The 24,812-nt window shown below is 40.0% G+C and overlaps 1 protein-coding gene across 2 annotated transcripts; it reads left to right on the top strand.

Moving 5' to 3' along the window:
* Nucleotides 1-14,298: 14,298 nt before the first annotated feature.
* THOC7 (THO complex subunit 7) lies at nucleotides 14,299-23,515 on the top strand. Of its 2 annotated transcripts, none has more exons than XM_061354278.1 (8): nucleotides 14,299-14,495; nucleotides 15,020-15,137; nucleotides 16,038-16,165; nucleotides 16,959-17,045; nucleotides 18,153-18,210; nucleotides 21,920-21,986; nucleotides 22,102-22,171; nucleotides 23,370-23,515. In XM_061354278.1, the coding sequence occupies exons 1-8, from the start codon at nucleotides 14,477-14,479 to the stop codon at nucleotides 23,435-23,437; spliced, it is 615 nt and encodes a 204-aa protein (XP_061210262.1). In that variant the 5' UTR covers nucleotides 14,299-14,476; the 3' UTR covers nucleotides 23,438-23,515. The 2 variants fall into 2 exon arrangements, with proteins under 2 accessions (XP_061210262.1, XP_061210263.1); XM_061354279.1 differs by lacking the exon at nucleotides 14,299-14,495 and adding an exon at nucleotides 14,724-14,745.
* The last annotated feature ends 1,297 nt before the right edge of the window (nucleotides 23,516-24,812 follow it).

Below are 24,812 nucleotides of genomic sequence, written 5' to 3'. Positions count from 1 at the left end.
TTCTCAGTGACATACCTAAACCTAAGAAGCACATCTGAGATTAATTATATTCCAGTTACTCCATAAAATCCAAAACTTTCTTGTCTTCAGCGGACAACACTTGAGAGCAGGATTATTTCCTCCCTTTTCTCTGCAGACATGTTCTGCTTTATGATTAATAAAACTCACGGTTAACACATTTCTACACTAGTAGAAATCTCAGAAGACATCGTATTTCCTTGTAACACACACCAATCTCATTGAATACTATAGTATAAAACTTTCTCTTCAACTCTTGCTGTTGCTCACTGGGAAAGGCAATGCCAAAGTGTCTGCTAAAAATCCATTTTCTCCTTCGTTTGTTTTGGACAGGAGACTCTTACTTCATAGGGACCAATCTCTTCACCAAAGATCATTCAGTGCTTAGCCTTAAAGTCCCAATCCCTTCAAGCATATGACTTCCCTGCAGTGGAAATAACTCACCTCTTCATCTCTTCCCCAGTTTCTTCAGGGGATATGAGAGTTCTGCATGCAAAGCGCTTTTCTATCCTGACATAAATGTTATTTGCCATATCAAAGATAAGTTCCATTGCTTCATGTAACAATGAAAACAAAAACTACCTATAAAACAGAAGGCCTCCAAAGACTTAAAGATCTAGAAATAGGGTAGTAAATAAATGTAAAAAAATGGACCATATGAGGATGAAGGATGGATCTGCAAGAATTTTATTCCTATATACAAGAGATCAGAGCACAGTATGTCACCACCTGTGAATTTTGCTGTAGGGATTACATCTGGAGTTGAGTTTGAAGAAAGTTTAGAGAGTAAGTTTCAAAAGAGTAAAGTGACAGCTTAATGAGCCTCAAAAGAGGACTTTTTCTCTGGATAATGGGTGGCAAAGAGCAGGAACGATTCTTGTCGAGAATTTACAGCAGGTCAATTACAACCACAAGTGTCAGCAGAGAGTAATGCATGGAAGAGATGGGATGACTGAGAACAAGGCAGGAGGAGCTCTCTAAGCATTGGTACCCTGGGAAAGGAAGAGCTGGTCGGAGGATGGAAAGATGACAACAGCAGCCAAAGCAGCAGTCAAGGAAAATGGAAAAGGCCTGCATACTGCATGCATTTTTAAACCAGCGAAGCAGACTAAGCATGATGCCACTCTCAATGCCTGACTATCAGAGAAACTTGGTTGCAATTGCTCTTTAATACTTTGAGGAGATACTCATATGCCACACAAGAAACCAGTCTGGCAGAGCAAAAGCTGTATCACAGTCAAAACTGCATCTACACAGACATATATAATAAAGGCATAGTTACAGTGACTAACGTGTATTATTCATTTAAGGGGAAACACATTTACATTTCCTTTATTTTAATCAGTTGATCTGCAATTACAATTTTCATGTAAGTATATATGATAAAGCATCCAGAACTTCTGGAAGTTCAAAACTAATGCCTCAGCTACACAAACTCCTTTAACTCTTTCATCTTTTAAGCTGTCAGAACTATGCACCAAAGAATGTCCCTAACTTTTGGAACATTTCTCTTTTGTTATATCCAAATTTAAGATAAAGTACAATGTCTACATTTATATAAGCCATTGTATAGGTGTAATACCATTTATACAGGTATAATGACCTCAATACTGGGCTTCATTTAGACATGTTATAATTATGGGGATAATCTAACAACATCTTATTCTTTCCCTTGGAAAAATGGGCAGAGGGGGTGTGTGTGGAAAGAACAGCAGCTGGTCAGCAAAAGGCTGGAGGCTGCTCTTGGAGCTAGCTAATAGCTCAGGGGTAAATCAGAGCAACTCTCAGGCTACTACACAATCTCAGAGGGTCAGAGATGGTAAAAGAACTGTAGGCACCTTCTTGTCCCTTCAGCTCCCTCCGGGAGACACAATTCATTACATCTTCACAGACTAGAAAATAAGCACCAGCTGCACCCTTCCAATAGAGATTAGGTACCAAACTTTGGTAAATACAATTGCAAAACTGCAGCATCTCAAGATTTCATTTAGTTCCTATATATAACAGTATAAAACATTTCTCTGAAACACAAATGCAACAGAATATTCGGTGCAAAACATGATACAAGTTATTCTGAAATATTTCAAGCACGCACTGGTATCTTCAGAATGAGAAGGGCCAAACCTCAGTAATATCTTTGTTACCACATAACCTTTTGGATAATTCTAAATAAATTCATAAAGATTGTAATATAATTGTGCACAGCAAAGTGCACGTGAGTGGTCTTAACTCTGACTCCTGTCCTCTTCCTTTGTCTAAAGGCAGCAGAAAAAGACTTGCATTCATTATTTTGCTCAACAAATCACAATATTACTATAGTTTTATCTTCCAACATTTTCTCTTTTAACTTAGAAACCTTTTTAGCAGCAACAATAACAGAGTCGTAAGAACCCTCTGCATGTTACACTTTAGCTCTACAACCACGCAGAGCGCAGAACAGAAAGATCTGGTTTCAGAAATAATGAAAGATATTCTGTAAGAAAGTAACTTGTCGTATAGTTCAAAACACCTGCACCTTACAGTATGATTTATATCACCATTTGAAAGTCCAATCCATAAAACACGTTAGCTTACTGCACCAAACTAAGATAAGTAAGGACAGTTGAAATTATATTTATACATTTCTTTAAACATGGTATTTACATACATCTGTAGAGAAGAAAAATACATGTTCTGCACTTTATGCCACAGCAGTATTACATACCGATTACAACTTGTATTACATCAGAAACACAAACAGTAACAGTCTGGTAGCAAGCAATAGAACACTGGACATGATTTTCCCCTTTTTTAAATGAATAAAATCCTGGTTGGTTAATTTAAAAGAGTGTATGAAGCAACACAGTAATGTTTAAAAGAATATACAAACATACAATATAAATCTACTTTTCAGGAGAGAAAGGCACAGCTAATCAAGACAATGCAGAGTACATGATTACCCTGATTTGCAAAATTTATTACTGAGCTGCTCTGTTAAAGGTAATATTATTCAAACTACCCTGTCACGGTTATTGCAGATTAAAGATTTCAAATTAGCTCCTCATGTATATCATTATTATGAGTGGTTGAATTTTATCTGCCTAATTTTAAATTACTGCAGGCAGATGAAAGTCATCTTAAAATCTGACTCATAATTTAGGTACCATAGCACTAACCTTAGCAGAGATGCTGGTTCTTACACAGGTACAACACTATTCTCAATGTAAACAAAGGACACTGGCATGCACCCCAGGCTAAGGATGTCAGCATTTTTCCAGCACCTTTCTGACTGTTCCATTTTATGGTGATGCAATATGACCTACATTTTCAACGGCCAAAGAGAGACAGAGAGATAGAAAGGGAGGAGATAGAGACAAGGAAGACAGACAGACCTTTGCTGTCCTTATCCTCCATTAACTACAGCTTTAACTGTCCCTCATCGGGATGGTAATGGGTGAGAATAAAAGCACAATAACCTGATTGCAAATTCTGAATGAGAAGCTCAAAGATAGGTTAGCATAAGAAATAGCAATATTTTTTTTTTTTCTACAATCCTGTGAACAAGTCCATAGTAATACCCTCAATGGGAAAGAACACTGGAATCAATAATTTTATAATAAGTTGCCAGGACAAAGCTGCCTGTAATACAGATGTTTATTTTACTACCTTTTATTTCCCAGCATGTTCCTACAATTTCATTGCTATGTATTCCCTTTAGAGCTCAAAAGGAAACACAAAATCGTATACATCGTTATCACAGTTTTTACAGACAGAGAAATTGAGGCAGGAGGAGTGATTTGCCCACAGTTACCCACCAGGCTCAAGGCAGGGTTGAGAATAGAAAGCATCACTCCTCATATCACTGTACTGTGCAATCTATTAGGGATGGTGATACCTGTCAGCCTAATATATAATTTTGACTTAACACCAGAATTATCTCTATCTTGTCTTTCTGACACGAGCTTCACACTGAAAGCTGTGTTAAATTACTGCTTTCCTTCACAACCGATAGTCTGCACTTCTCAAACTGGCTCCGGCAATGCACTTGACAGTGAACTGTAGAACTGGCATAAAAAGCCAATGGTATTTTTCATTATAAACACATAAAAATTAAAGACCTAATTAAATCTTTGGTTGTTTTTTTTTTTCTTCTGCAACTAAAGCACCTTTCCTTTCAAACATCTGTAGTTTTTCACAGTTAAACTAGTACATTAAGAAATGAAAAGCTTGTTGCTAGGATTGTATTAAGCAAAAATTAAGATCTTCTGATTTTCACTTAATCTTTTAGTGCAAAAAATATCCTGCAGAGTATCTGCAAAGCACTTACAGGATCACAGTCCCTTTACTGATATTGGTAGTTAATACAATACACAGTACAAATCCTTTTCATTGAAACTGAAGGCAAAAACTTGATCTTACGTATCCCTCTGGAAATCCAGAATGACTCCAGCACTTTCCAAAGAGTTTCTTGGGATTTGCACACATGTAAACAAGACTGTAACTTGACACTGCGTTTGCAACCATGTCGTTGCAAACCACAGATCAATAAAAGCAGACATCAATAAAATCTTATGTATAGATTCATTCCTGGGGTTTAACTGCATTTATTACAACAATAGCTTTCTTATCAAGCAGTATTAATCTGATTAAGTGAAATAATCCTAAAACGGCAAGTGCTGAGAAACTGTTGTTCATATGCTTGAGCACTGCTGCCTTTTCTATCTGCAATATTACATCAAACTGCTCAATAGGGGTGAGTTAGGAAGGCAAACAGCACCTGTACAAGGACAGGGAGAGAAAACACTTCAAGCTCATCCAGCTTTAAAGAGAAGAGACAGAGTGGAGAGTCAAGAGCCAGATGATGAACAAGTATGAAGGAATTACCTGTAAAGCGATGGGATGGAGTCTGGAAATTAAGGGAGGCTGGACACTGCAAAGGGACAATGGGGGAAATGGGGTGGGGGAAGATACAAGGTCTTAAGCTAAACGAGAACTATTTCTCCAACAACACATGCCCATGAGTCTGTGAGGAAATCCTCACTTGATTAAATGAGATTACAGTCACACATTCCTTCACTCCTACTATCCCTGGCTGCACCTTGGTCAATCTGTTTTACTCTTTGAAACAAAATTTAGTGGAAAACTGCTATTTTATCCATTATAAACAAATTTAGCTCTGTTAATCTAGAACAAGAGTCTTGCTGATATAAAAGAAATCTCTTCACTATCCTCAGCATTACTGAAGCTCTCTTGTAAATGTTTCAGTGCAACATTTTCTCAGTTCCCTTATACTTCACCATTTGTTTTTGTCTTCGCAGTATCTCTGTTGCAGCAGGGAAGGGAGAGAAGCTGAGGTGATACTTTTATTGCTGTCCAACACAATTCAAATTCCAGCAAGAGAAGCCATCCGGTGCAGAGACCTGCAGGGTCCAAGCCCAGCAACGCAGACCGGTTCTTCCCTTTGCCTACCAGTGACTGCCACCTACAGTCAGAGCACACCGCCTCACACGGACCATGGTAGTGGTAAAGATGTGAGGTATGAAAGAAATGTCAAGCCCATTCAAAAAAACTCAAAACCCTCCCATCCTATAAAGTTATAACTAGCTTAAAGAAATATTTGGGAAATAAGTTATTTCTTTAAGCTAGTTATAACTCGGCACATGTCTCCCTGCTTTTCTCTGGACGCTGTAATTGCATTTTGTTATAAACACTCCAGTTGTACGTGTGGGGAAACTGTTAACATAGCACCACACTGCTTTTCAAGTAAATCCTGTGTTTCAGCCTGTTTGCTGAGAAACATGCTACGAAACTGAGAACAAAATGTCACCATAAACTCTTAATAGTTACATTTCCTATTTTCGATTTGTATTTCTAAAGCAAGTTTTACTCTTGAGCTTTAAACTCTGGTAACAACAGACACAACTGTATCACAGCCTCAGCACGCCTCTTGATGAAGACACTTGCCTGGGAAGATCTTTCACTTGACATCAGATGATTTTTGGCAAAAGAGATCATGGAATTTCCAGTGACTCTTCCCTCCTTTCTGAAAGAAAGGATAATGCAGGCTAAAAAAGTCTGGGCCCTGCTGACAACTGGATTAGCAGAAATCATTCTTCTTTAAGCACAGTGACACATAGTTAAGGTAATATTTCCTATTTCTATAGTTTTGTCAAAATAAATGCACATTTTGATGGGAATTACTGTAATATATTTCTCAATGACAACAACAGTCCTGTACCGTACCCATACCTACTAGAAGCTGTCTTGTGCTAGAGCTACCTGCTACCTACTTCTCCCCAAGAAATGACAGTACTGCAGCTGCTTAAAAGACACCACAGGCACAGAAGAAAGCAGAGAACAACTCCTTATTTAAAGACAACTATACTGTTGGAGTAACTTTAAGAGGCCTCTTCAAGGGAGCAACATGTTCTTATAGCATCCATTGCCACAAAAAAGTAACAAAGAGAACCACCACCATAAAAAAAGACACAGAACAGCAATTACACTCACTGATCATAGCAGAAAGAGAAGAAAATGTAGGTTGCAAAATGGATCTCTTAAGAGCTGTAACTCTGTGCTAAATTTAGTAGGTCAGTCTTAGAAAGACATGATGGGGAACGGACTCTGTAGAAAGGCAATTACAAATAAAGACTTGATAAGAACAATCCAGTCATTAGGAAACTGATTACCTGTATTATTACCATATTACAGGTCTATGCCAACACTGGAGAAGACTAGTAAAGTTCAAAATCCCTTTAGGAGCTTGCAGACCAGGATGGGCTTCTTTAACATAAACATGTGAAAACAGAAACTCCTGAGCTATTTCCTTCCATTTGTTTGACGACATAAACTACAGTTACAGTCAGTTGCTCCTGCCCGTGAAAGACTTTCACATAACAGCAGGAAAGAAAAGCTTTATCAGAAAACCTGACTGTAAATATCCTTCTATTCCAAACCTGGGCAAAGTGGCTGCAGCTTAAGTGCGCACTTTGAAAATCAAATTTCAAATTCATGACATAAAGGAAAAAGAAATCTCATCTGTTTTATTTTAATATACTTGCACACAATTTTATTTCAGGATACTGTTCAGCACCATCCTAACTTGACACACACACCAAAAACCACAAGCAGATCTCAAAAATGAAAGAAACCCACCAAAACCCCAACCCGTAACTGCCAAAGTGACACTGGAATGGAACTAAAGTGAAAATATAACGAACCACAAAATCACAGGTGCACACTTGTAGTTATTATTAGCATGGCTTTGTTTTACTCTCATCTCTCACAAGCCAATCTTTATTCATGTCAATTATAAAATCCAATTTATCTGCCTTGCCTCCTTTATTAGTTCAATTCTCTCCCTGTATAATCAGTATTTAAATTTATATTAAAATAAAGGCAAAACACAGACATCCAAAAAGAACTTCTGGTGGTTTTCAAAGAATATTTTCGGCACACGTAACCACTTTCGTACCTCAACTGAAAATGTACACGTACACCTAAATAGGTATATACACTCACTTTATAGATAACATATTTTGTGTTAAATTTCTCTTTTTCCCACTGTTTGACATTAATTTTTCTATTTACATTTTGCAACTCACCGAAACAGTTCATGAAGCAGATTATTTTATTCCACTATTTTTCGTTTGTTTCCCTATACTTTTCAAGTCCAAATTCTATCCCTGCTTGCAAATATAATTTGGAAGTCACCAGGAAGACACTTGTACATCTTTGAACAGAATCTGATCTGCAATGCAAAAATTATCCTTTATGTTCTTTTGCACTTCTAGTTTTCTTTTATGGATTATTTCCGTAAACACCTTAGTCCCCAGTCATCTAACACCTCCTGTGTTGGGCTATGCTGTGGTGTTCAGCTTGTCTTTCTGACAGCAACACTACCTCACACTAATCAACAGCTTGGTGATTACAAAATTTACTCTGATGGAAAGAATTATGGGCATTAATCCCCTCAGGAAGGAGGATAGCTGGGTTAAAGTCTCCTACACATGTGGTGAGCAGTGTAGCGGATAACAGCTCTGCTAATGATGAAAGGGGAACCAGAACCATTGCCACCTCCTGGGTTTTGAAAGCAAAGACTGACCTTTGCTCCCTTTTTGAAAGAAAGGGCTTATGATCCTAATTTCAAAAGAGCGTGAATCCAAAATGCTCCCTAGAGAAAGGTGCTTAGCCCTGGATAGAGGCAGGATTTAAGCACATTCCTACTTTGGCTACTGCATAGAAAACGTGCAGATTCATCATCTCCCTCAAGCTGCTCTGGTAGGTATAATTCTAATGAAACATCAGCTAATACTAAAGCATTTGCCCCCCTCCACCTTCCTGGAAACATGACCCCAGTGGCTTCAGCCTTCCCTTTGGTACAATCAGCTTAAGAAAGGTAAGGAAATGCCACAACCTGAATCTGTGAGTCTCTTCTGGAAAAGACAAGTTACCTTCTCATAACAGTCAGAAACGAAGTTCACTGTTTTCATTCAACATATGACATACTAAAACCTAAACCTGAGCAGGCATCTCAAAGCAGGTGACCATGCCTCCAGTTACTGCTATTTCACTGCTCAGGCTTGTAACTCACTCATGAATAAGTGGATGAGAACATGCTTCAGCGTACCATGTTTTGTTGGAAATGTAAACGGTATCCATGCTTAAACACTACTCACTGACAGTTACTCTATGAAACAAAAATAAACCACAAAATAACCCAAAGCAAAATATAAACCAAATCTAAAATGAGAAATGAGTTTATAGATATAGAACTGATATTTTCTTCCTTTATCTGCTGAGATAGAAGTGTTTCTTACAACATCTCTCCAAGACACAGTCAAGCTCAAAGCCTTGTGAGATTTCCACATTTTCTTTTATGGATTTGGATTGCTTTTTAACAAAAATAATAGAACAAAACAAATTGAACCAACCAACTTGCATTAAACTTTGAAAAGCTGACTGAGAGGCTGCGCAATAGCTCTGATTCAGCTTTCTTAGCCGAGGCAAAGCATCTGGCCACGTGATTCAGAAAACACCACTCTGAAGTCGAGCAGGAGCTGCTTTCCAAAGGAGGAAATGCCTGTTTTCCCTTGTAATCTGTGCGCAAAGTTTCCTCAGTAGCACTAACAGCTATTTATTTAAACACGATACAAGTAGATATGATATTCACAACTCTCTTATTGTTCATCCAGTGTTTGGAGCCACAGTTAACTACAAACATTTACCATCTGGCCTGATGCCAACACAGACAAATTCTTCTTCTTAGTCAATGTTCAAACCTCATTCAACATCCACCTCTTCCTCTGAAAACTCTGGCACACCACTGATGATCTTTAAGGCACAATGTAAATGCTCCAAACCCATAAATGGAAGTATTGGGGATGGAAAAAGAAAAACATGCTCTTTTTTTTTCATTAGAAAAATAAAATAAAGCCACATTGAAAACATCCTGCCAACAAACTAGGAGGCTACTAGATAACTGCCTAATGCTGCCAAAAATCATTCCGAAAGGATAAACAGCTGCTTCCTCACAAAACACACAAAAACACAGACTAAAATTACCTGACAGTCATTTTCAATCCTAGCATACAGACACTGTGTGGGATCTCCAAGGCACTGCACAGGCAGCTGAAGCCTATGGTGTTAACCATCTTAGAAGAACTATCTGACCATCTAATCTGTCTTGCATCAGTTTCATGAGATACCTGCTAAAACACCTTGACTTTCTTACCAAGTGGAAACCTACCAAGCCACTGGCAATATCTATCATAACCCAGTGTGCCACTTCAAATGTCTGATTAAATTAAAGCACCACTGGACACAGATGCAAGTCATGCTTCCATTTGCTGGGCACATCCCACCAACCTGTAAGCTCAGTTTTCTCTACTGAGTACCTAAATTTCCGGTATCCTGTAGTTTCACCTTGAGTTTGACAAGCTTTAGTAAGTTAGCAACAAAATGTACAATAATTGATCTTCAAGCTTCATAAATATTCAGTAGGATCCGGGTATGAAATGTAGAAAGCTGTTGCATAATTCCTGTGAAGGCAGCTGGAAAAGGTCAACATCAGAATGCCACCTCTAAAATGGAGATTAACCAAGAGACAGAGCTCCTAGGAAGAATTATCTAAAAGGTCCATGCAGCACTATTTTTTAAGACTAAGATAAGCTTTTTTCTCCCTTCATGAGAAAAGTAGTAATGAAATGTCTTTCCAATAAACAAAGTATTTCCAGGACTTGCATTTTACAAAGTGCTCCTTTGAAAAATGCTGGAATTTTACAGGCTTCTTCCAGTTACAAAGCAAAAAACAAGAAACAAATACAATCCTGTAGCCCACAACTTGTGGTGCCATTACTATCTGCTTTCTAAAATATGGTATTAACAGTCCATTTAATCAGTCTTGGTAACACAGGCAGCAGAGAGAAAAATTGATTACTGTTCCATAATAAAATATTGCATTTTTAAATTATTGCTCTTGTCACTACAGTCACAACAAGTATTTGCACTCTCCCTCCTCTTGTTATGTTGTAATTCTATGAAAATGTGCTAGCTCTGCAGAAACACAAGGGTCCATGTTAGGAAAGCTTTTTACAAGGCTAAGAACCACATGGCTGAGTGTCTAAAAGTAAAATAGAAACCCAATGGCTTTTTTGTCCCTTTCACTCAATTGAAATATTTCAAGTTTATCTGCCAGAAGTGAGCATTTTAAAATCTGCAGAACCAGACCACAAGTGTCTTAAGAATTTTTACAGGATAAGATGACAAGCTCTTGAAACACTGATGTTAGTTTTCAGTAAGTGAGGCTAAAGAAGGCTGCAAAGAAAACCCAACACTCCAACATGACTTAAAAAAGGACAACAGGGTGACACCAGCTTGATTTGGTCCTGTCCAAAATCATGGTATACAATCAAAGAAATAAATGATGGTGGTAAAAAGAAACACTAAACATAGGCTTACAGAAGATAGGTCTCGCTAAATAGATTTGGTATGGCTTTCTGACAAGAATATAGGTTGGACTGGATAAAAATACCTTGTAGTTTTTGACCTACTATACTTAGATCCCTGTAAGATTTAGTGCCACACACCAGTCTGATTTAGAAGTTATTCAACACGAAGAAAACCTGGAATCTAAAACCACCTCATAAATTATTAGGGAGACTTAGGAAAAATATTTGAAATCCACCTCATCAATAGTTAAAGCTGTTTTCTCAGCTCTAAAATCATGGCTCATTAGAGCCTGGAATACTATAAAAAGCTTCTTCCCTTTTAACTTTTCTACAGTTGGAAAAAAACCCATCTACACAGAGTTAAAGAGAAGGGGAGGAGGTATAAAGTCACTTTAAACTTTGACTCCTATAGGTTATTTACTTTTTAGGAAAGAAAACTCCAACAGTAACAGATTTCCTCAATATAAAGGTGTACTTAAAAGCCATTTTTTTTTCAGCAAAATAGAAAGGGTAGTAATGAAAAATCTGAGCCAGTTCCACATGCGTGTAACATCTTGCAGTACTAAACTTACCTAGCTTATACTTTCCATATCCAGAGTCACCTGGAAATGTTACAGAGGATCATTTAACACTTTTGACAAGGACAGGTGTGCAGCGAATTATTATGTATAAGCTGCTTCAGGGTCTTACCATATGGCACACATAAAGGAATTCAAGGGAAGAGGGAAAACGACATCACATTTAGCTTGGTTGTAAGCCTGCACACACAGGTACTTTACTCCTAAAGAGCTGGCACAGCTCTGCCTTTGCTATACCCTGTGCAAGACATTACTGCATGACTCTCCAATACTGATGCCCTAAGAAGGTTCAATGCTACTCAGAATTTCTGCCAGGCAGTTGAAGGATTATATAAAAGTCTGAGTCTGCACAGAATACAAGAACTGGTGAAGGACAAATAAGTAAGAGTAGGTCAAGCCTGCTCCAGAGATCCACATTATACATGACACTGAATTAATGGGAAAAACATGCCAGTATACAGCCCAGCACAACACACACTCCACACACGTGAAACAAGGTGTGTTTCATAAGCTGGGGAACTCTACTTGGAGCAAATGGAAAGAAGACTCCAAATACATAGCAAATACTCAAGTGCATAGAGAAACCCAGCAAACTGGACCTGGCTTCCTGGGCAAAAATATCTCATGGATATTTAAAATGGCAAAATAGAGCACAGAAGAGAAGGGGCTGTTACATCAATAGTTTCTTGGTGATTTATTTACCAATAATAAGGAGTGAAGTTAATGAACATTGACAATGCTATAAAGCCCTGTCTTGAAAAGAAAAATAATGACTTTGTTCTCAAAATTGTTCTTAAGAACTTCAGAGCCAGGACAGAGAATTTGTAAGACTCTTGTAATTAGTAACACATATGAAGACAAGAATGGAAAAAAAAAATCATTAGATATTATTAACTAATCATATGTTCTGCTTTATTCTATATTAATTACTCGAGGACTATCTATCTTTGTTGAGGGTTTAATAACACTATCTGATCAACACTGGAATGATGAACAAAAAGTGAGAAAAGATTCTATTGGATTAAATGATAGAAAAGAGCACGGAAGTCTTCTAACATGATTAAATAACCAACTGTGGATTTTCACTTGCAATAGTCTGCAGTTCAGATCAAGGTCTATCTGTGGTAGAAATGGAAAAGGTTTAGAAAACAGAAAGAGCTCAAAGACAGGCAAGAAAAACAGTAAGTTTTTAATCCAGTCATTAGGACTGGATGCTTCAAGATGCTTAAGACTTCCAAGAGGTAATCAGTGGGTGAAGAGGGAAAAGCAGCAAAAAAGCGTGCTGTAAAGAGAAGTTCAGCTAAGTCTTCTTGTCACTCTTTGGCAAAATACTGGGGCTGGATCACAGTGACCAAAGCCTTACAAAAACCAAAAGTTTTTGTCAAACCAACTATATTAAATGGCAGTAAATTCAGAATTCATAAAAGTGAGCATTTTAAATAGTGCTTACAAAGCTCATGAATTCATGACCTGTTCTTCAGCCCAAACTTTGTATAACTGAATAGTTAGGTTTCCACATAAATTATATCACTCACAAATCACATAATAATACATAAAGAATTTCAAGAACACAAATCACTTACCCAGGCTTTCTATGCTGGAAACTCTTTATTCCCAAGAGTTCAGGCAGAGTTTTTATGACCATTCTCTGTAACACTCTCCCAATAGCATTGGGTTGCTTGTTAGCATCACCAGTTGCTTATTGACAACAAAGCACTGGCTTGAACAATCTACAAATCCGTATATACTGCCATCCAGAACAAAAAAGCACCTCATAATCACTCCCAGCTCTAAAACCTGGGAAGCACAGATCACAGCACACATTCACTTTGTTCTTTTCTTACCCTCATTTTCCCCACCACCCTAAAGCTGTCAGTGCGAAGTGCTGAGCAGAACAAGTCGTGTACAAACCATAATGAAAAGGGAGTAAGAGGGTGTCAGGCTCTGGACGTATATCTCATGTACCATGATATATACTGCAGTAACATTGCCAACTTTAGCACTGCCCAAGTGTCAAAGTCTGTGGACCAAAAGCCTAAAATTCAACACTTAGTATGAGTAACACTTAATACCTCTTTTCTCCAGACACCTCTAGCCTTTTTTTCAGTGCCAGCTTAGGTTTTCAGGGTTGGAAGAAACAACTTTTGTTCTTATCCACTGGTGAGAGCAAAACTTGCCAGGAAAATACCAGAATAATGATGTATTTTACACCATGGGCCCTGCTGCTTGTCTTCCCTCAGTGATGCGCCCAAGGGCAGCCCAGAAGAGGCCAACCTGCTCCCTCACGCCTGCGCCATGGGCATGTCCTCCGCACCCTTACCAGAGAGCGGGCACAAAGGGGCCGCTATTCCCGCGCACTCAAGACACAGGGACCATCACCTCAGTGCTGGGCACCACAGGAGCACCATCCATTTGCTTCACCATGCCATCCCCACCATCACCACAGCCCCCAGGCCATGCAGGAGCCCTCTGAGGGGAGAAGGGGGCAGCCAAAGGCGATGGTAACGGCGGCCCCGGGAAGACACCGGGAGGCAGGACAGTGGCGGAAAGCGCACCCCGGCCCGACTGCCACCCAGCCACGGCGCGTCGAAGGGTGAGGGAGCATGTGCTGGGGGCATGGCGGGGCGGCCCGGGCGGGGGGGCGGCGGGGCCGGGGGCGCGGTGGAGGGGGCGGGGAGGTGGAGCCTGGCTGCGGGCGCGGGGACCGCCGCTTCCCTCCCCCGTCGGCCCCTCACCTGGCGGGGCCGCTCCTCACCACCCGGGGCTCAGGCCTCGCCCGCCGGCCCTCCCCGCGGCAGCCGCCGCCGGGCCGCGCGTCTGCCGACAGCCGGCTCAGGCCCCAGCCGCCGCCGCCGCCTCCCCCTCCATGGCCGCCGCTCTCGCCGGCTGCATTGTGGGAAGCTGACCTCACTCGCTGCTGCCGCCGCCCCGCCGGCTCCGGCACTCGCCGCCATGGGGGCCGTGACCGACGGTGAGACCTCCCTCCACTCCTTCCTTCCTCCCTCCCTCCCCGCGCCCCGGCCCCGGTCCCGACCCCGGCCCCGGCCTCGGCCTCGGCCCCGGCCCGCTCCGCTCCGCTCCCGTCAGCGCCGGGCCCGCCTCGTCTCTCGCCCACCGGCTACCGCCGCACAGCTCCGGCTTCTCGCCCGCCCGGGAACGGCTCCCGGGTCCCTGCCCTCAGACCTCTCCCCGCGGCCCCCCGACCCCCGGCCTCTCACCCCGTAGGCTAGCCTCCATCCTGACCCTGGCCCCGCAGCTCCGCTCCGGGGCCCCTCATGCCGGGGCACGTTCGGGCCTTGGGCGCCCCCCACCCCCAGGCCTCTCCGCCCGGGTCCCTCAGCCGCGCGCTCCGGCCCTGCGGCGCCTGCTCTTGAGCAGACCCTCCCTGTTTAGCCCGGGAATCGTTCCCTGAGGGCCCGGGGTGGAACTCGCGCTCTGCTCGGGGATGCGGCTGCCATAGCGTGAGGTATTAAACGAGGGTTTCTTTCCCCTCAGATGAAGTTATCCGCAAGCGACTTCTGATCGATGGCGATGGTGCTGGTGACGACAGGCGGATCAATTTGTTGGTGAAGAGTTTCATTAAGTGGTGTAATTCTGGATCTCAAGAGGAAGGGTATTTGTTTTCTGATTCTGTTTGTTTGTTTTAGCCTTGGAACCGATTAGCTTGCGCTTCAGCAGAAAACTGGGCTTGATCCGTTAGGAAAAGATCAGTTTTAAAACGTATACAAGTGCTGTTCACTGTGGCTCTGTGGTGCTTCCAGTGCAAACAACGAGCCCCGTGGTAGATGAAGAATTGAGCCAGGTCAGAAATCACTGAAGGCTGCAGGGCTGTATCATCTAATCTGCCAGAACTGCTCCAGTGCCCTCAGGATTGGCATCTGGGAGCCCTGCTCTTTATTATAACAGGATTGTGCCTCGGATATCTTAGTTGGCAGTTCTGCAGTTGTTCTGTCAGGGAAGGGAGTGCTGCTGATATTCTGCTGCTGTAGTTCTCTCCTTTATGTTTAAACACCAAAAACCCTCAAACCAGCCTAAAGTGGTAAGGGATGAGTGATAATGTGCTGTTCTGCTGTGTATCCCTACTAGCACTGGATATAAATTCCCAAAGAGCTCGATATAATGATTGTGTGTACAGAGAAGCAGTGCACTATCAAAATACTAATCCTGGTGGTCACAGAGCCAGCCCAAGCTGGGAACTTTACAACCCCTGATCAATCTGCTCCTTGCTGTAACAATCACTTTACACCTATAAGGACAGACTGGTGCTGTTAATGGGTGCAGTGTTTCTACCTAAACTTGTAAAGAAATAAACATTGACTCGTTTAAATATTTTCTTTGGTTAATAATTGTTATTTAACTTCCCTTCTGCTACATGAGGGTTTGTTTTCTTGTTTTGTAAAGGTAGGGGGGGATTTTTATGCTGCTTAAGAATAAATAGCTTAATAAATATGAAAATAAAGATTTAATAAATGAATAATGAATACATACAAATAAACATCTTGTCGGTTTTCAGATACACCCAGTACCAACGAATGCTAAGTACTTTATCCCAGTGTGAATTTTCAATGGGAAAAACTCTTCTGGTGTACGATATGAACCTGAGAGAAATGGAAAACTACGAAAAAATCTATAAGGACATAGGTAAAGTGAGAAAATATAACTATTTTCTGCTTGACAGTTGCTCTTTCATGAACATTTTGTGAGCGTAATAGATACATGAGTGGTTTAGGGTTTTTTTCTTAATAGGGAGCACTCATACATATGCTGTAAGCATCTTATCAGTATATAAAATACATAGATTCACAGAATGGTTTGGGTTGGAAGGGGCCTTAAAGCTCATCCAGTTCCACCCCCTGCCATGGGCAGGGACACCTTCCACTAGAGCAGCTTGCTCCAAGCCCCTGTGCCCAACCTGGCCTTGAACACTGCCAGGGATGGGGCAGCCACAGCTTCTTTGGGCACCCTGTGCCAGCACCTCAGTACCCTTACAGTAAAGAACTTCTTCCTTAGATCTAATCTAAATCTCACCTGTATAAGTTTAAACCCATTACCCCTTCTCCTATCACTACAGCCCCTGATGAGAATAGTCCCTTCTCCAGCATCCTTGTAGGCCCCTTCCAGGTACTGGGAGGGTGCTATGAGGTCTCCACACAGTTTCTCTTCTTCAGGCTGAACGGCTCCAATTTTCTCAGCCTGTCCTCATGTGAGAGATGCTTCAGCCCCTAATCATCCTCATGATCTCTACTGATCTTGCTGCAATACAAATAAAGAGGTTTTTTAACCTATTGAAATGTGTGTAGTTTTGAAACGATAAAGCTGGCAGGCAACCATGCCACAATTAGCTCTATATCTCTGTATGATTTAGCAGAATAACTTGTTTACATGTATTGTTTGATGTAAGTATAACTCTGTGTACTTTCTTTATTCCTTTAAGAAAATAGCATAGCTGCAGCTCATGAGAAGATTTCTGAATGCAAAAAGCAAATCCTGCAAGCAAAAAGGATTCGAAAAAATCGCCAGGGTAAGGAGCAGTACCTTATTTTATACACTGGGCAGTTTCAGTGTTTGGTTGGCTTTTCAAATACATTGTATTGGAAAACAGATTCCCAATTTTAAGAAGTGCAAAGGACTATACACAGAGACAGTGGTGCCAGTTGCACACCCAGCAACACTGTTTATATCCTCACTGAACCTGGTATGAGGGTTGTATTTTTTCCCTACTCTTATGCTGATAATTTCAATAGAAACTTAAAGCATTTCCCTGTAGTAGTTTTATCAAAAGTTTAGTAATGGAAGAAAATAATTTATGTTTTTTATTGACATGATCAAAATGCTAAATGAGAATGTTTAGGAGTATAACAGATTAAACGTTTTAAACACAACTGATCAATTTTGTGGATAATTTTAGACTCAACTAGAAATTAAAAGAACTTTAACCTGTAGGAATGTAGAAATCTTACATCTTCACAAACACAGGTCCAAAGTGTTTGCTTTCTGATATGTTCTGACTAGCCTGCAGCACAGATCTTGCCATGTGAATGAGGTGGTTGGCATATGTACTATCTTACTATTGGGAAACTGCTATGTTAGTTGCCCATGTAACTATAATACTGTTCTTAATGTGTAATACAGTTTAAAAAAAAATGCTGTTGCTTCTCATGGCAGCATGTTAAACATTTAAAGTTCTTAGAAAAAGTCTGTGTGTAACATCAGCACCACTTTCTGTACACATACGTTAGACTGTATCTAAAACCAATGCTTTGGTCATACAAATTACCAAGTGTGCAGCAATGCAGAGCTACCTAAAGGTGTTTTCTGGCCACATCCTTTACTAATCACTAGTACGGGGTAAGTTTGAGTGGGTAGATAATAGCCTACAGTCATAGTTGTAGTTTATTTAAAATCTCTTTTGATGTAATGAAATGTTATGGTATAAATGATATACATTTTTATATATGTATACTTGCAGGTACTTTTTATATATGTAAGGTGTTATTACAAATTGGAAGAATACTAAAATAGTTTTTCAGGAAGGACAAAAAATCTGCACCATTCTGTGGTACCTGAGTTTTGGTTCTTGAATCAATACTTTAAGCATTATTTAGATAACAATTTAAATTTCTTTCAGAATATGATGCATTGGCTAAAGTCATACAGCACCATCCAGACAGACATGAAACACTGAAGTAAGTATGAGACTACGTTAAATTATAATAAGCCAGTAAGCTGGAAGTAACCATAGTTGACATTCCTTGGTTTCAGTTTAACCTTTTCTCACTTTTATGTAACTTCTTGTGATACAAGAAAAGCTTAGGGTTTGTTTTAAAATTGCGCCCTTATCAGCTTTCTTTCATTAATCTCCCTCCTGCATAGGCTCAGATATGTTGCTGGTCATTCTGTATTTGAGATGTTTCCATCGCTAAAGTGAACAAGCGAACTCGGAGGTGAATGGACATCTAACGTTAGTTTACCAGGAATGGGCTACTCTGAAACGTGAGATAGCAGGGAAGTGCTGTAAAGTGTGACAGCGAAGGAATCGGTAGACACCCTAAATCCATAACATACAACAAGAGAAAGCAGGGAGAAAGCTTTTAGGGTTTTTGTTGTTTTCCTTGTAGTAGTTGTTCCTGCATGCCCGGTTATAAATGCCTGCATGGTGTACCACTATAACCTGCCCTGGCATGCAGGTTAGACCTACCTGTTGTCCAACTAGTCTTGCATGTAACTTACAGTGTTGCTTGTGTCACTGTGGGATTTGGATTACTATCTGTGCTTTTGGGTCATTTGTGAGGAGATAATCATTTTAACTTCGAGCCCCAGAAACATTCCAGAACTTACTGCATCTTTGAGTTTGTTCTCAGTCTGATTACAGATGCAGCGTGGATGTTACTGCTGTCATTTAAGCACAGCTTTTGCCTATCCTGTTGCCTATTTCCAGTGAAATTGCAGAGGGAGGCTCTCTTTTCACATTCCATGGTCTTTAATGGCAAAAGGAAGATTTTTTTTATTCTATTACCCTAAAAATAGGATGTTTCTAGCTATAAAGCCACTGACAGTATTTCACACATTCCTTTCTTGTGTGTCATTTTTGTGTGCCTTGATTTTATTACAACTTCAGTTATTACAGGCAGTTCTTATGAGGCATGACTACTTACTTCATTAGGCAGAATGTGCCATTTATCAAGTGAGGCTTCATCATAAAGCATTACAGAATTGAGGGTTTTCAATAAATCAAGTAAGAGCTGAAATACCTAAGCGGTGATACTTTCTTCTCGGAGGATGCCAGGTTTAGGTTTGGAGGGGTTGTTCTAATTTTGTCTTAACACATCCAAGCATAAGTTTCTTAAGCAAAGCTAGAAATGATGGTAAGGTACAGCTAGTAAATTGAGTATTTTGTCTTTTCTTGAACTTAACTTTATAATCTACTTACCAGAGTGTATTACAGTTAGAAAAATGAGTGTAGTCCTCTGGAAGAGCAGCCACAGCATATGCCCTTTGTCCTTCATATCTGGAGTCAAAAACGTAGACTGTAACTATAATATAATATGATCCCTCATTTTACAGATGGGGAAATAGGGCCTGGTTACAGAATAGAACATTTTTAAAGGAACCTTGGTTCATTAGGTATTTTAGCTTTAACCGACCTCCCCAAGTGAATAGACTAAATATAGGAATCAGATAAGTTTTCATTCAGTGCTTCAATTAGAAGGCTTCCTTTCTCTCCAGTTTGAGGAAAGCATACAGAAAATGAGACTGTTAACCAAGAAGGATCACCCTTACATCAGAATTCAGGAAGCCTCACTGACAATGTCACACTTCTTGTGGACTCTTAATCACTAAAAAAAACTGGATAAAACCTTTTGTGAGGAGAAATGTCATGGTTTATTACAAGAGTTACATTTATAGCCTTTACAGGTTATATGACACAATAGAACAAAGTTTGGAAAAATACTTTATGCTTATAAAGGGACTCTTTCTTGGACAACTAGTTCTACAGCACAAAGGAAGAAAAGCTGTTATGAGCTTAGTCACAAGTAATACACAAGAGCCAATTCAGGAAGTAACAGGAGCTGAACTACTAAATGGCAGTGCCCACAGTGTAATTAGATGCAGTATCAGAAGAGCTCTTAAAAGGACCAAGACAAGACACCAAGTCTTGGAAAAGGAAATACAGAAATGAAAAGGCTAGGCAGAGATTCTCTGGAGTGGAAAGTCAAATTCCAGATCTAGCTTGAATGTTACTGGAAGAAAAATTGCACGTCTTCTCACAGTCTGCTTATACCTGACATCATGGTGTAAACAGCAACATTTGGCCAAATGGAAGCCTTTCAGAAACTAGAAACTAGTAAAACCACTGTATGAGCTTATAAACTGTTAGTCTGTTTCCATTAAAGGAAAGGATAATGTCACACCCAGCCCTCTTCCAGGCATTCCCTTCAAGGTACCAAGCGTAGTGGCTCAAAAGAAGACAACCCCCTCAGGTAGCACTAAACTAAATCTGTTTCTCAACCATCATGAGTTTCTTAGGACCAGAGGCCTTGCTGTGGTTCCCTGCCCAGACTAGTTGCAGGAGTTCTCAGTGCTTCAGAAAAAGCCTTATTTCCTTTCTGGGCCTTACATGTCTCTGCTGATCAGGGATGAACATCTTCAATCCACTTCACCTTTAAAGAAACACGTTGTTCTCATTGGACAAAGCATCAATTGTGGTAGGCATTAGAGGGAAATTAGAAGGACCAAACTGGACATTTGAGTTTGAGTTGATGCTGTGTCCTCATTTGAAAGCTGGTGTACATTATTATACCTATTACTCTTTGCCCTACCTCAAAAAGGATTGGATGTGATGGGTCCAAGTGAGACCAGAAATGCTTGCAGGAAGATCCCAAAAGATGTTGAAAGATAATATACTTCAGAAGGATATGGATGATAATGGAGATTACAGGTGTTGCATGTTTCCTTTATCTCCTGATGCCAGAGGCAAGCAATTAAATTAAAAACTGGCATTTGAGAAGGAAGTGAGTATTTATATGGATCACAGTGTTAAATTCTGTGTGGTAAGGCGTAAGTTATAACATGTAATTCCATCAAAAACATGGATTATTCTACATATGCTTTCTGTAAAGTCTACATGTTGCCCAGTAACTCTGTCTGATTAGGCCATTGTCAGAGATAATGTACTTGACTGTATGTGGTCGGTTGCTGTGTTTGTATGTTGGGTATGTATGTTTATCAGATATGTTCTCCAAGTTGATGCTGCGTTTTTATTTAATCTTCTTATGTCAACATGAAAAAAATCTGTGAAGTAGCAAAACCTATAAAAATGCTGTGGGTGTTTAATGTAACCCACTTTTAACTTTCATTGTATGCATTGTATTGTATTGTAAATACCATGTTTCTAGCAGGACTGAATTGTTAACAGTCCAAATGCCCCGTATACAGCTGTTATAGAACCACAGGAAAGGAAAGGATGTTAAGATTATCCAGGTCCAACCCCCTGACATGGGCAGGGACACCTCACACTAAACCATGTCACCCAAGATTCCACCCAACCTGGCCTTGAACACTGCCAGGGACAGAGCATTTACCACTTCTTTGAGCAACCCATTCCAGTGCCTCACCACCCTCACAGTAAAGAGCTTCTTCCTTATATCTAATCTGAACTTCCCCTGTTTAAGTTTAAACCCATCGCCTCTTGTCCTATCACTAAGCGTCCTGACTTGAAGACTGTGTTTTCTGTAATTTAACATCTATATGAAGTGGCCTTACCCCTGTGTCACTTCATTTGTTAGGCTTTAGCTATGCTGTTTATTTAAGGGTTCTTTTTCCTTTACTTTCTTCATATCTATTTTGCAAGAACTTTACAGAACTTTTAAAAATACTGCAACAATTTCTTTCCAGGCAGCTGGAAGCTTTGGGAAAAGAACTGCAACATCTTTCTCACATTAAAGAGAATGTTGAAGATAAGGTAGGTTTTTCATAGAGATTGTTAGATAATAAATTATTAGGAACATAATGAATGGAGAATCTGCTATGTGCTATCTGTGCTCTGTTTCCTAAAATACATATTTTTATCATTCCAGTTGGAACTGAGAAGAAAGCAGTTTCATGTTCTCCTGAGCACCATCCATGAACTTCAGCAGACCCTGGAGAGTAAGTGATGTTCTTGGGCATTTTATCTATAACTGGGGTGGGTTTCAGCAGATCAAAAGGACTCACAGCTTCCAGCAGTGGCCAGATGTTTGCAGCTGAGGTTGGAGACCTCTTGAATGAGCAGCAAGTTTTTTCCAGTGGTAGCCCAGAGCCTGAGACTGCTCAGAGATTTTTTTCTCCTACCAACTGGCCACTGTGTCATTTCCTGACTAAATTCATATTAGTCTGTTGTAGACAAATTTATTTAAAATGTGGGGCCAGAGAATGACAATTTGAGGTTGTTTCTGTTTTTAAACAGAAAAAAATATTTCTTACAGGAAAGTATTCTTGGGCATACTTCCAAACTTGTTTGTGTAATTCCAGTTTCGGTGGTTATGAATGTGTCACTGCCATTGTGGTATTGTTTGAGGCTTTGCTAAAGAGAAATTGGAATACAGGAAAGCAAAATGAGTTGCTCAGGCAGTGAGTCTGTAATAGAGGAGGGACTAAAACTGGCATACACAAGAGCTAAAGTCAGGAATTGAGTCATACTCATCTTTTGTCATACAAATATTTAATATTTTCAAATCAGCATTTACTTTTCATTCTCTAATATGGATAGTATTGTTTTAAGTAGTATTTGCTGAGTATTTGCCATGTCTTTCAATGATGGAATCATTGGTATAGCCCTTGAGCATGACCTGATTAAATACATACGTGGCTATAAGAGCAGACTTTCATTCTCTAAGACTGTCTAGATCTACTTAAGCAGAATGAACTGTTAATCCTAGGTGCATTTTAGCAGAAGGATGTTGTTATATGCTGCTAACACTGCTTAAGTATTGGTCTCTAAAATACATACGAATGTATAGATTACCTTTCAGTTCTAGGATTTTGTGAAAGAAGTAACAGTTCAGTGGACAGCACAGCTTCAGTTTGAAGTAAATAAACCATTAATAGGCAAAGTGAAAGGATGTGAATTAAATTTGGTACTTTTTGCCTGAATTGATGCTATAGGGTTTACCCCATGTTCCCTGCAGTAGCTTTTGCACACAAAACCCTTAAACTTTGAAGGATTTTGTTTCAATTCGATTTCAGCATTTTAATGAGACAATCAACTACATATTTAAGGCAATCAACATAAAGTATTTAAGTGCTCTGCAATGCAGCCTGTAAGTACAGCAAAGCATGTTTGACTAACAGTCATATTGAATTTTAGATGATGAAAAACTTTCAGAAGCTGAAGAATCTCAGGAAACTCAGATTGAAACAGAGACCAAACAGTAGATGTGATATGAAGACTGACCATACTTCTAAAGAATGTCCAAGTGTCTTCAGTTTGTGTTGAAACCAACAGTAAAAAGGGATGGAGCAAAAAAAATTGTTTTCTACTATTTCTGTGATGTTGGTTTTTCTTCAGGGGAAAACAGTTACAGATCTACGCAGACAGGCAATTTGCATTAATCCACAAAGTCTGCAATTCCTGATAAGAAATATACTTTGTTTTTATAAAGGATGAAACGTCTACACAGTGTTCATGAAGTAAGGTTTTTGCAAAACATTGTCAATAAAAGGTGTTTACAGAGAGTTTTGTGGGTTTAGCACACATTGAGCCTAATAGTAAGGACACCTTTATTTACTTGATATTGGACTGAGGGTGGTGCATCTTTGCGTGAGTCCTGGCCTCCATACCTGAGTCCAGATGGGACCTAATCCTGAACTAAATAGGACTTTAATTTGTCAGAGTAGCTGCCATTTTAAACTCACCTGTGACTAGACTAGAATTTGCTAGTTTCATATAAAAAAATTACTTCTGTGGAATTCATGCTTGTCAAGGGGTGCAAACCAACAAAAGTCGTACAAGCTTTATTTTCTTCTCAAGGTGTTGCAAAGAACTGCAGTGATTCGGGCCTCACTATGCTGTGTTCTGTGCAACCACATCAAAAGTCACACTTTGAAATTACATGTTTGAAACTGCACTTCAAAAACTTTGTTCATGTAGAAGGAGGAATCTAATCCCAATACCATTTATAATCTGTTTCTGGATTTTACCTGCCAGTTGGCTATTACAAAATACATCATAGTTCCCAAAACATATGGTGTAACTCTTTCTTTCTCATGACAAACTGAAGCAGTAGAGCAGCAATCACACTGTTAAAGAATCTCAGATAGTTTTATTAATAGAGAAGGTGGAATCTATCCACCTGGATCATTCTGCAGTCTGTTGGGAGGTAGGAAATACAAGTTTCAACTTTCCCTATAAGTGAAGTGATGAGTGTACTCTAAGCTTTTGCAAGGCAGGGAGAAGGAACAAGGGGCAGCAGTAGGTCATGTCAGTACCTGTTCTCTATGTTCTAAGAACACCTGTTACAAAAAGCCTCCAGTGGTTTGGATAAAGGAAACACGGTTTGGATTGTGCTCAGACTGAGTCATAAGCAGCATATATGGTTGAAGTAAAGTTAACAATCTTACACAGAATAGAGCCACCTCCTCAAGCTAGGTGACAGCTGAGGGATTTCCAGGAGTGTGGCTCTGGACTCCTATCGTCTAAATGCCATATAATTCCCACTCAGTGGCAGTGGATCTCTGAACAGACACTTCCAAGCTTGTTTTGCTCACATTCCAAGTTTGCTAAAGGCAAGCCAGCTGAATGAGGAGTCAA

The sequence above is a fragment of the Neopsephotus bourkii genome, unplaced genomic scaffold (genome assembly GCF_033783945.1).
Source record: "Neopsephotus bourkii isolate Nb327-2 ecotype Australia unplaced genomic scaffold, CSIRO-AGI_Nbou_v1 NB_719, whole genome shotgun sequence".
NCBI lineage: Eukaryota > Metazoa > Chordata > Aves > Psittaciformes > Psittacidae > Neopsephotus > Neopsephotus bourkii.
The sequence above is the reverse complement of the archived record's forward strand: the minus strand, read 5'-3'. Positions and strand labels throughout refer to the sequence as shown.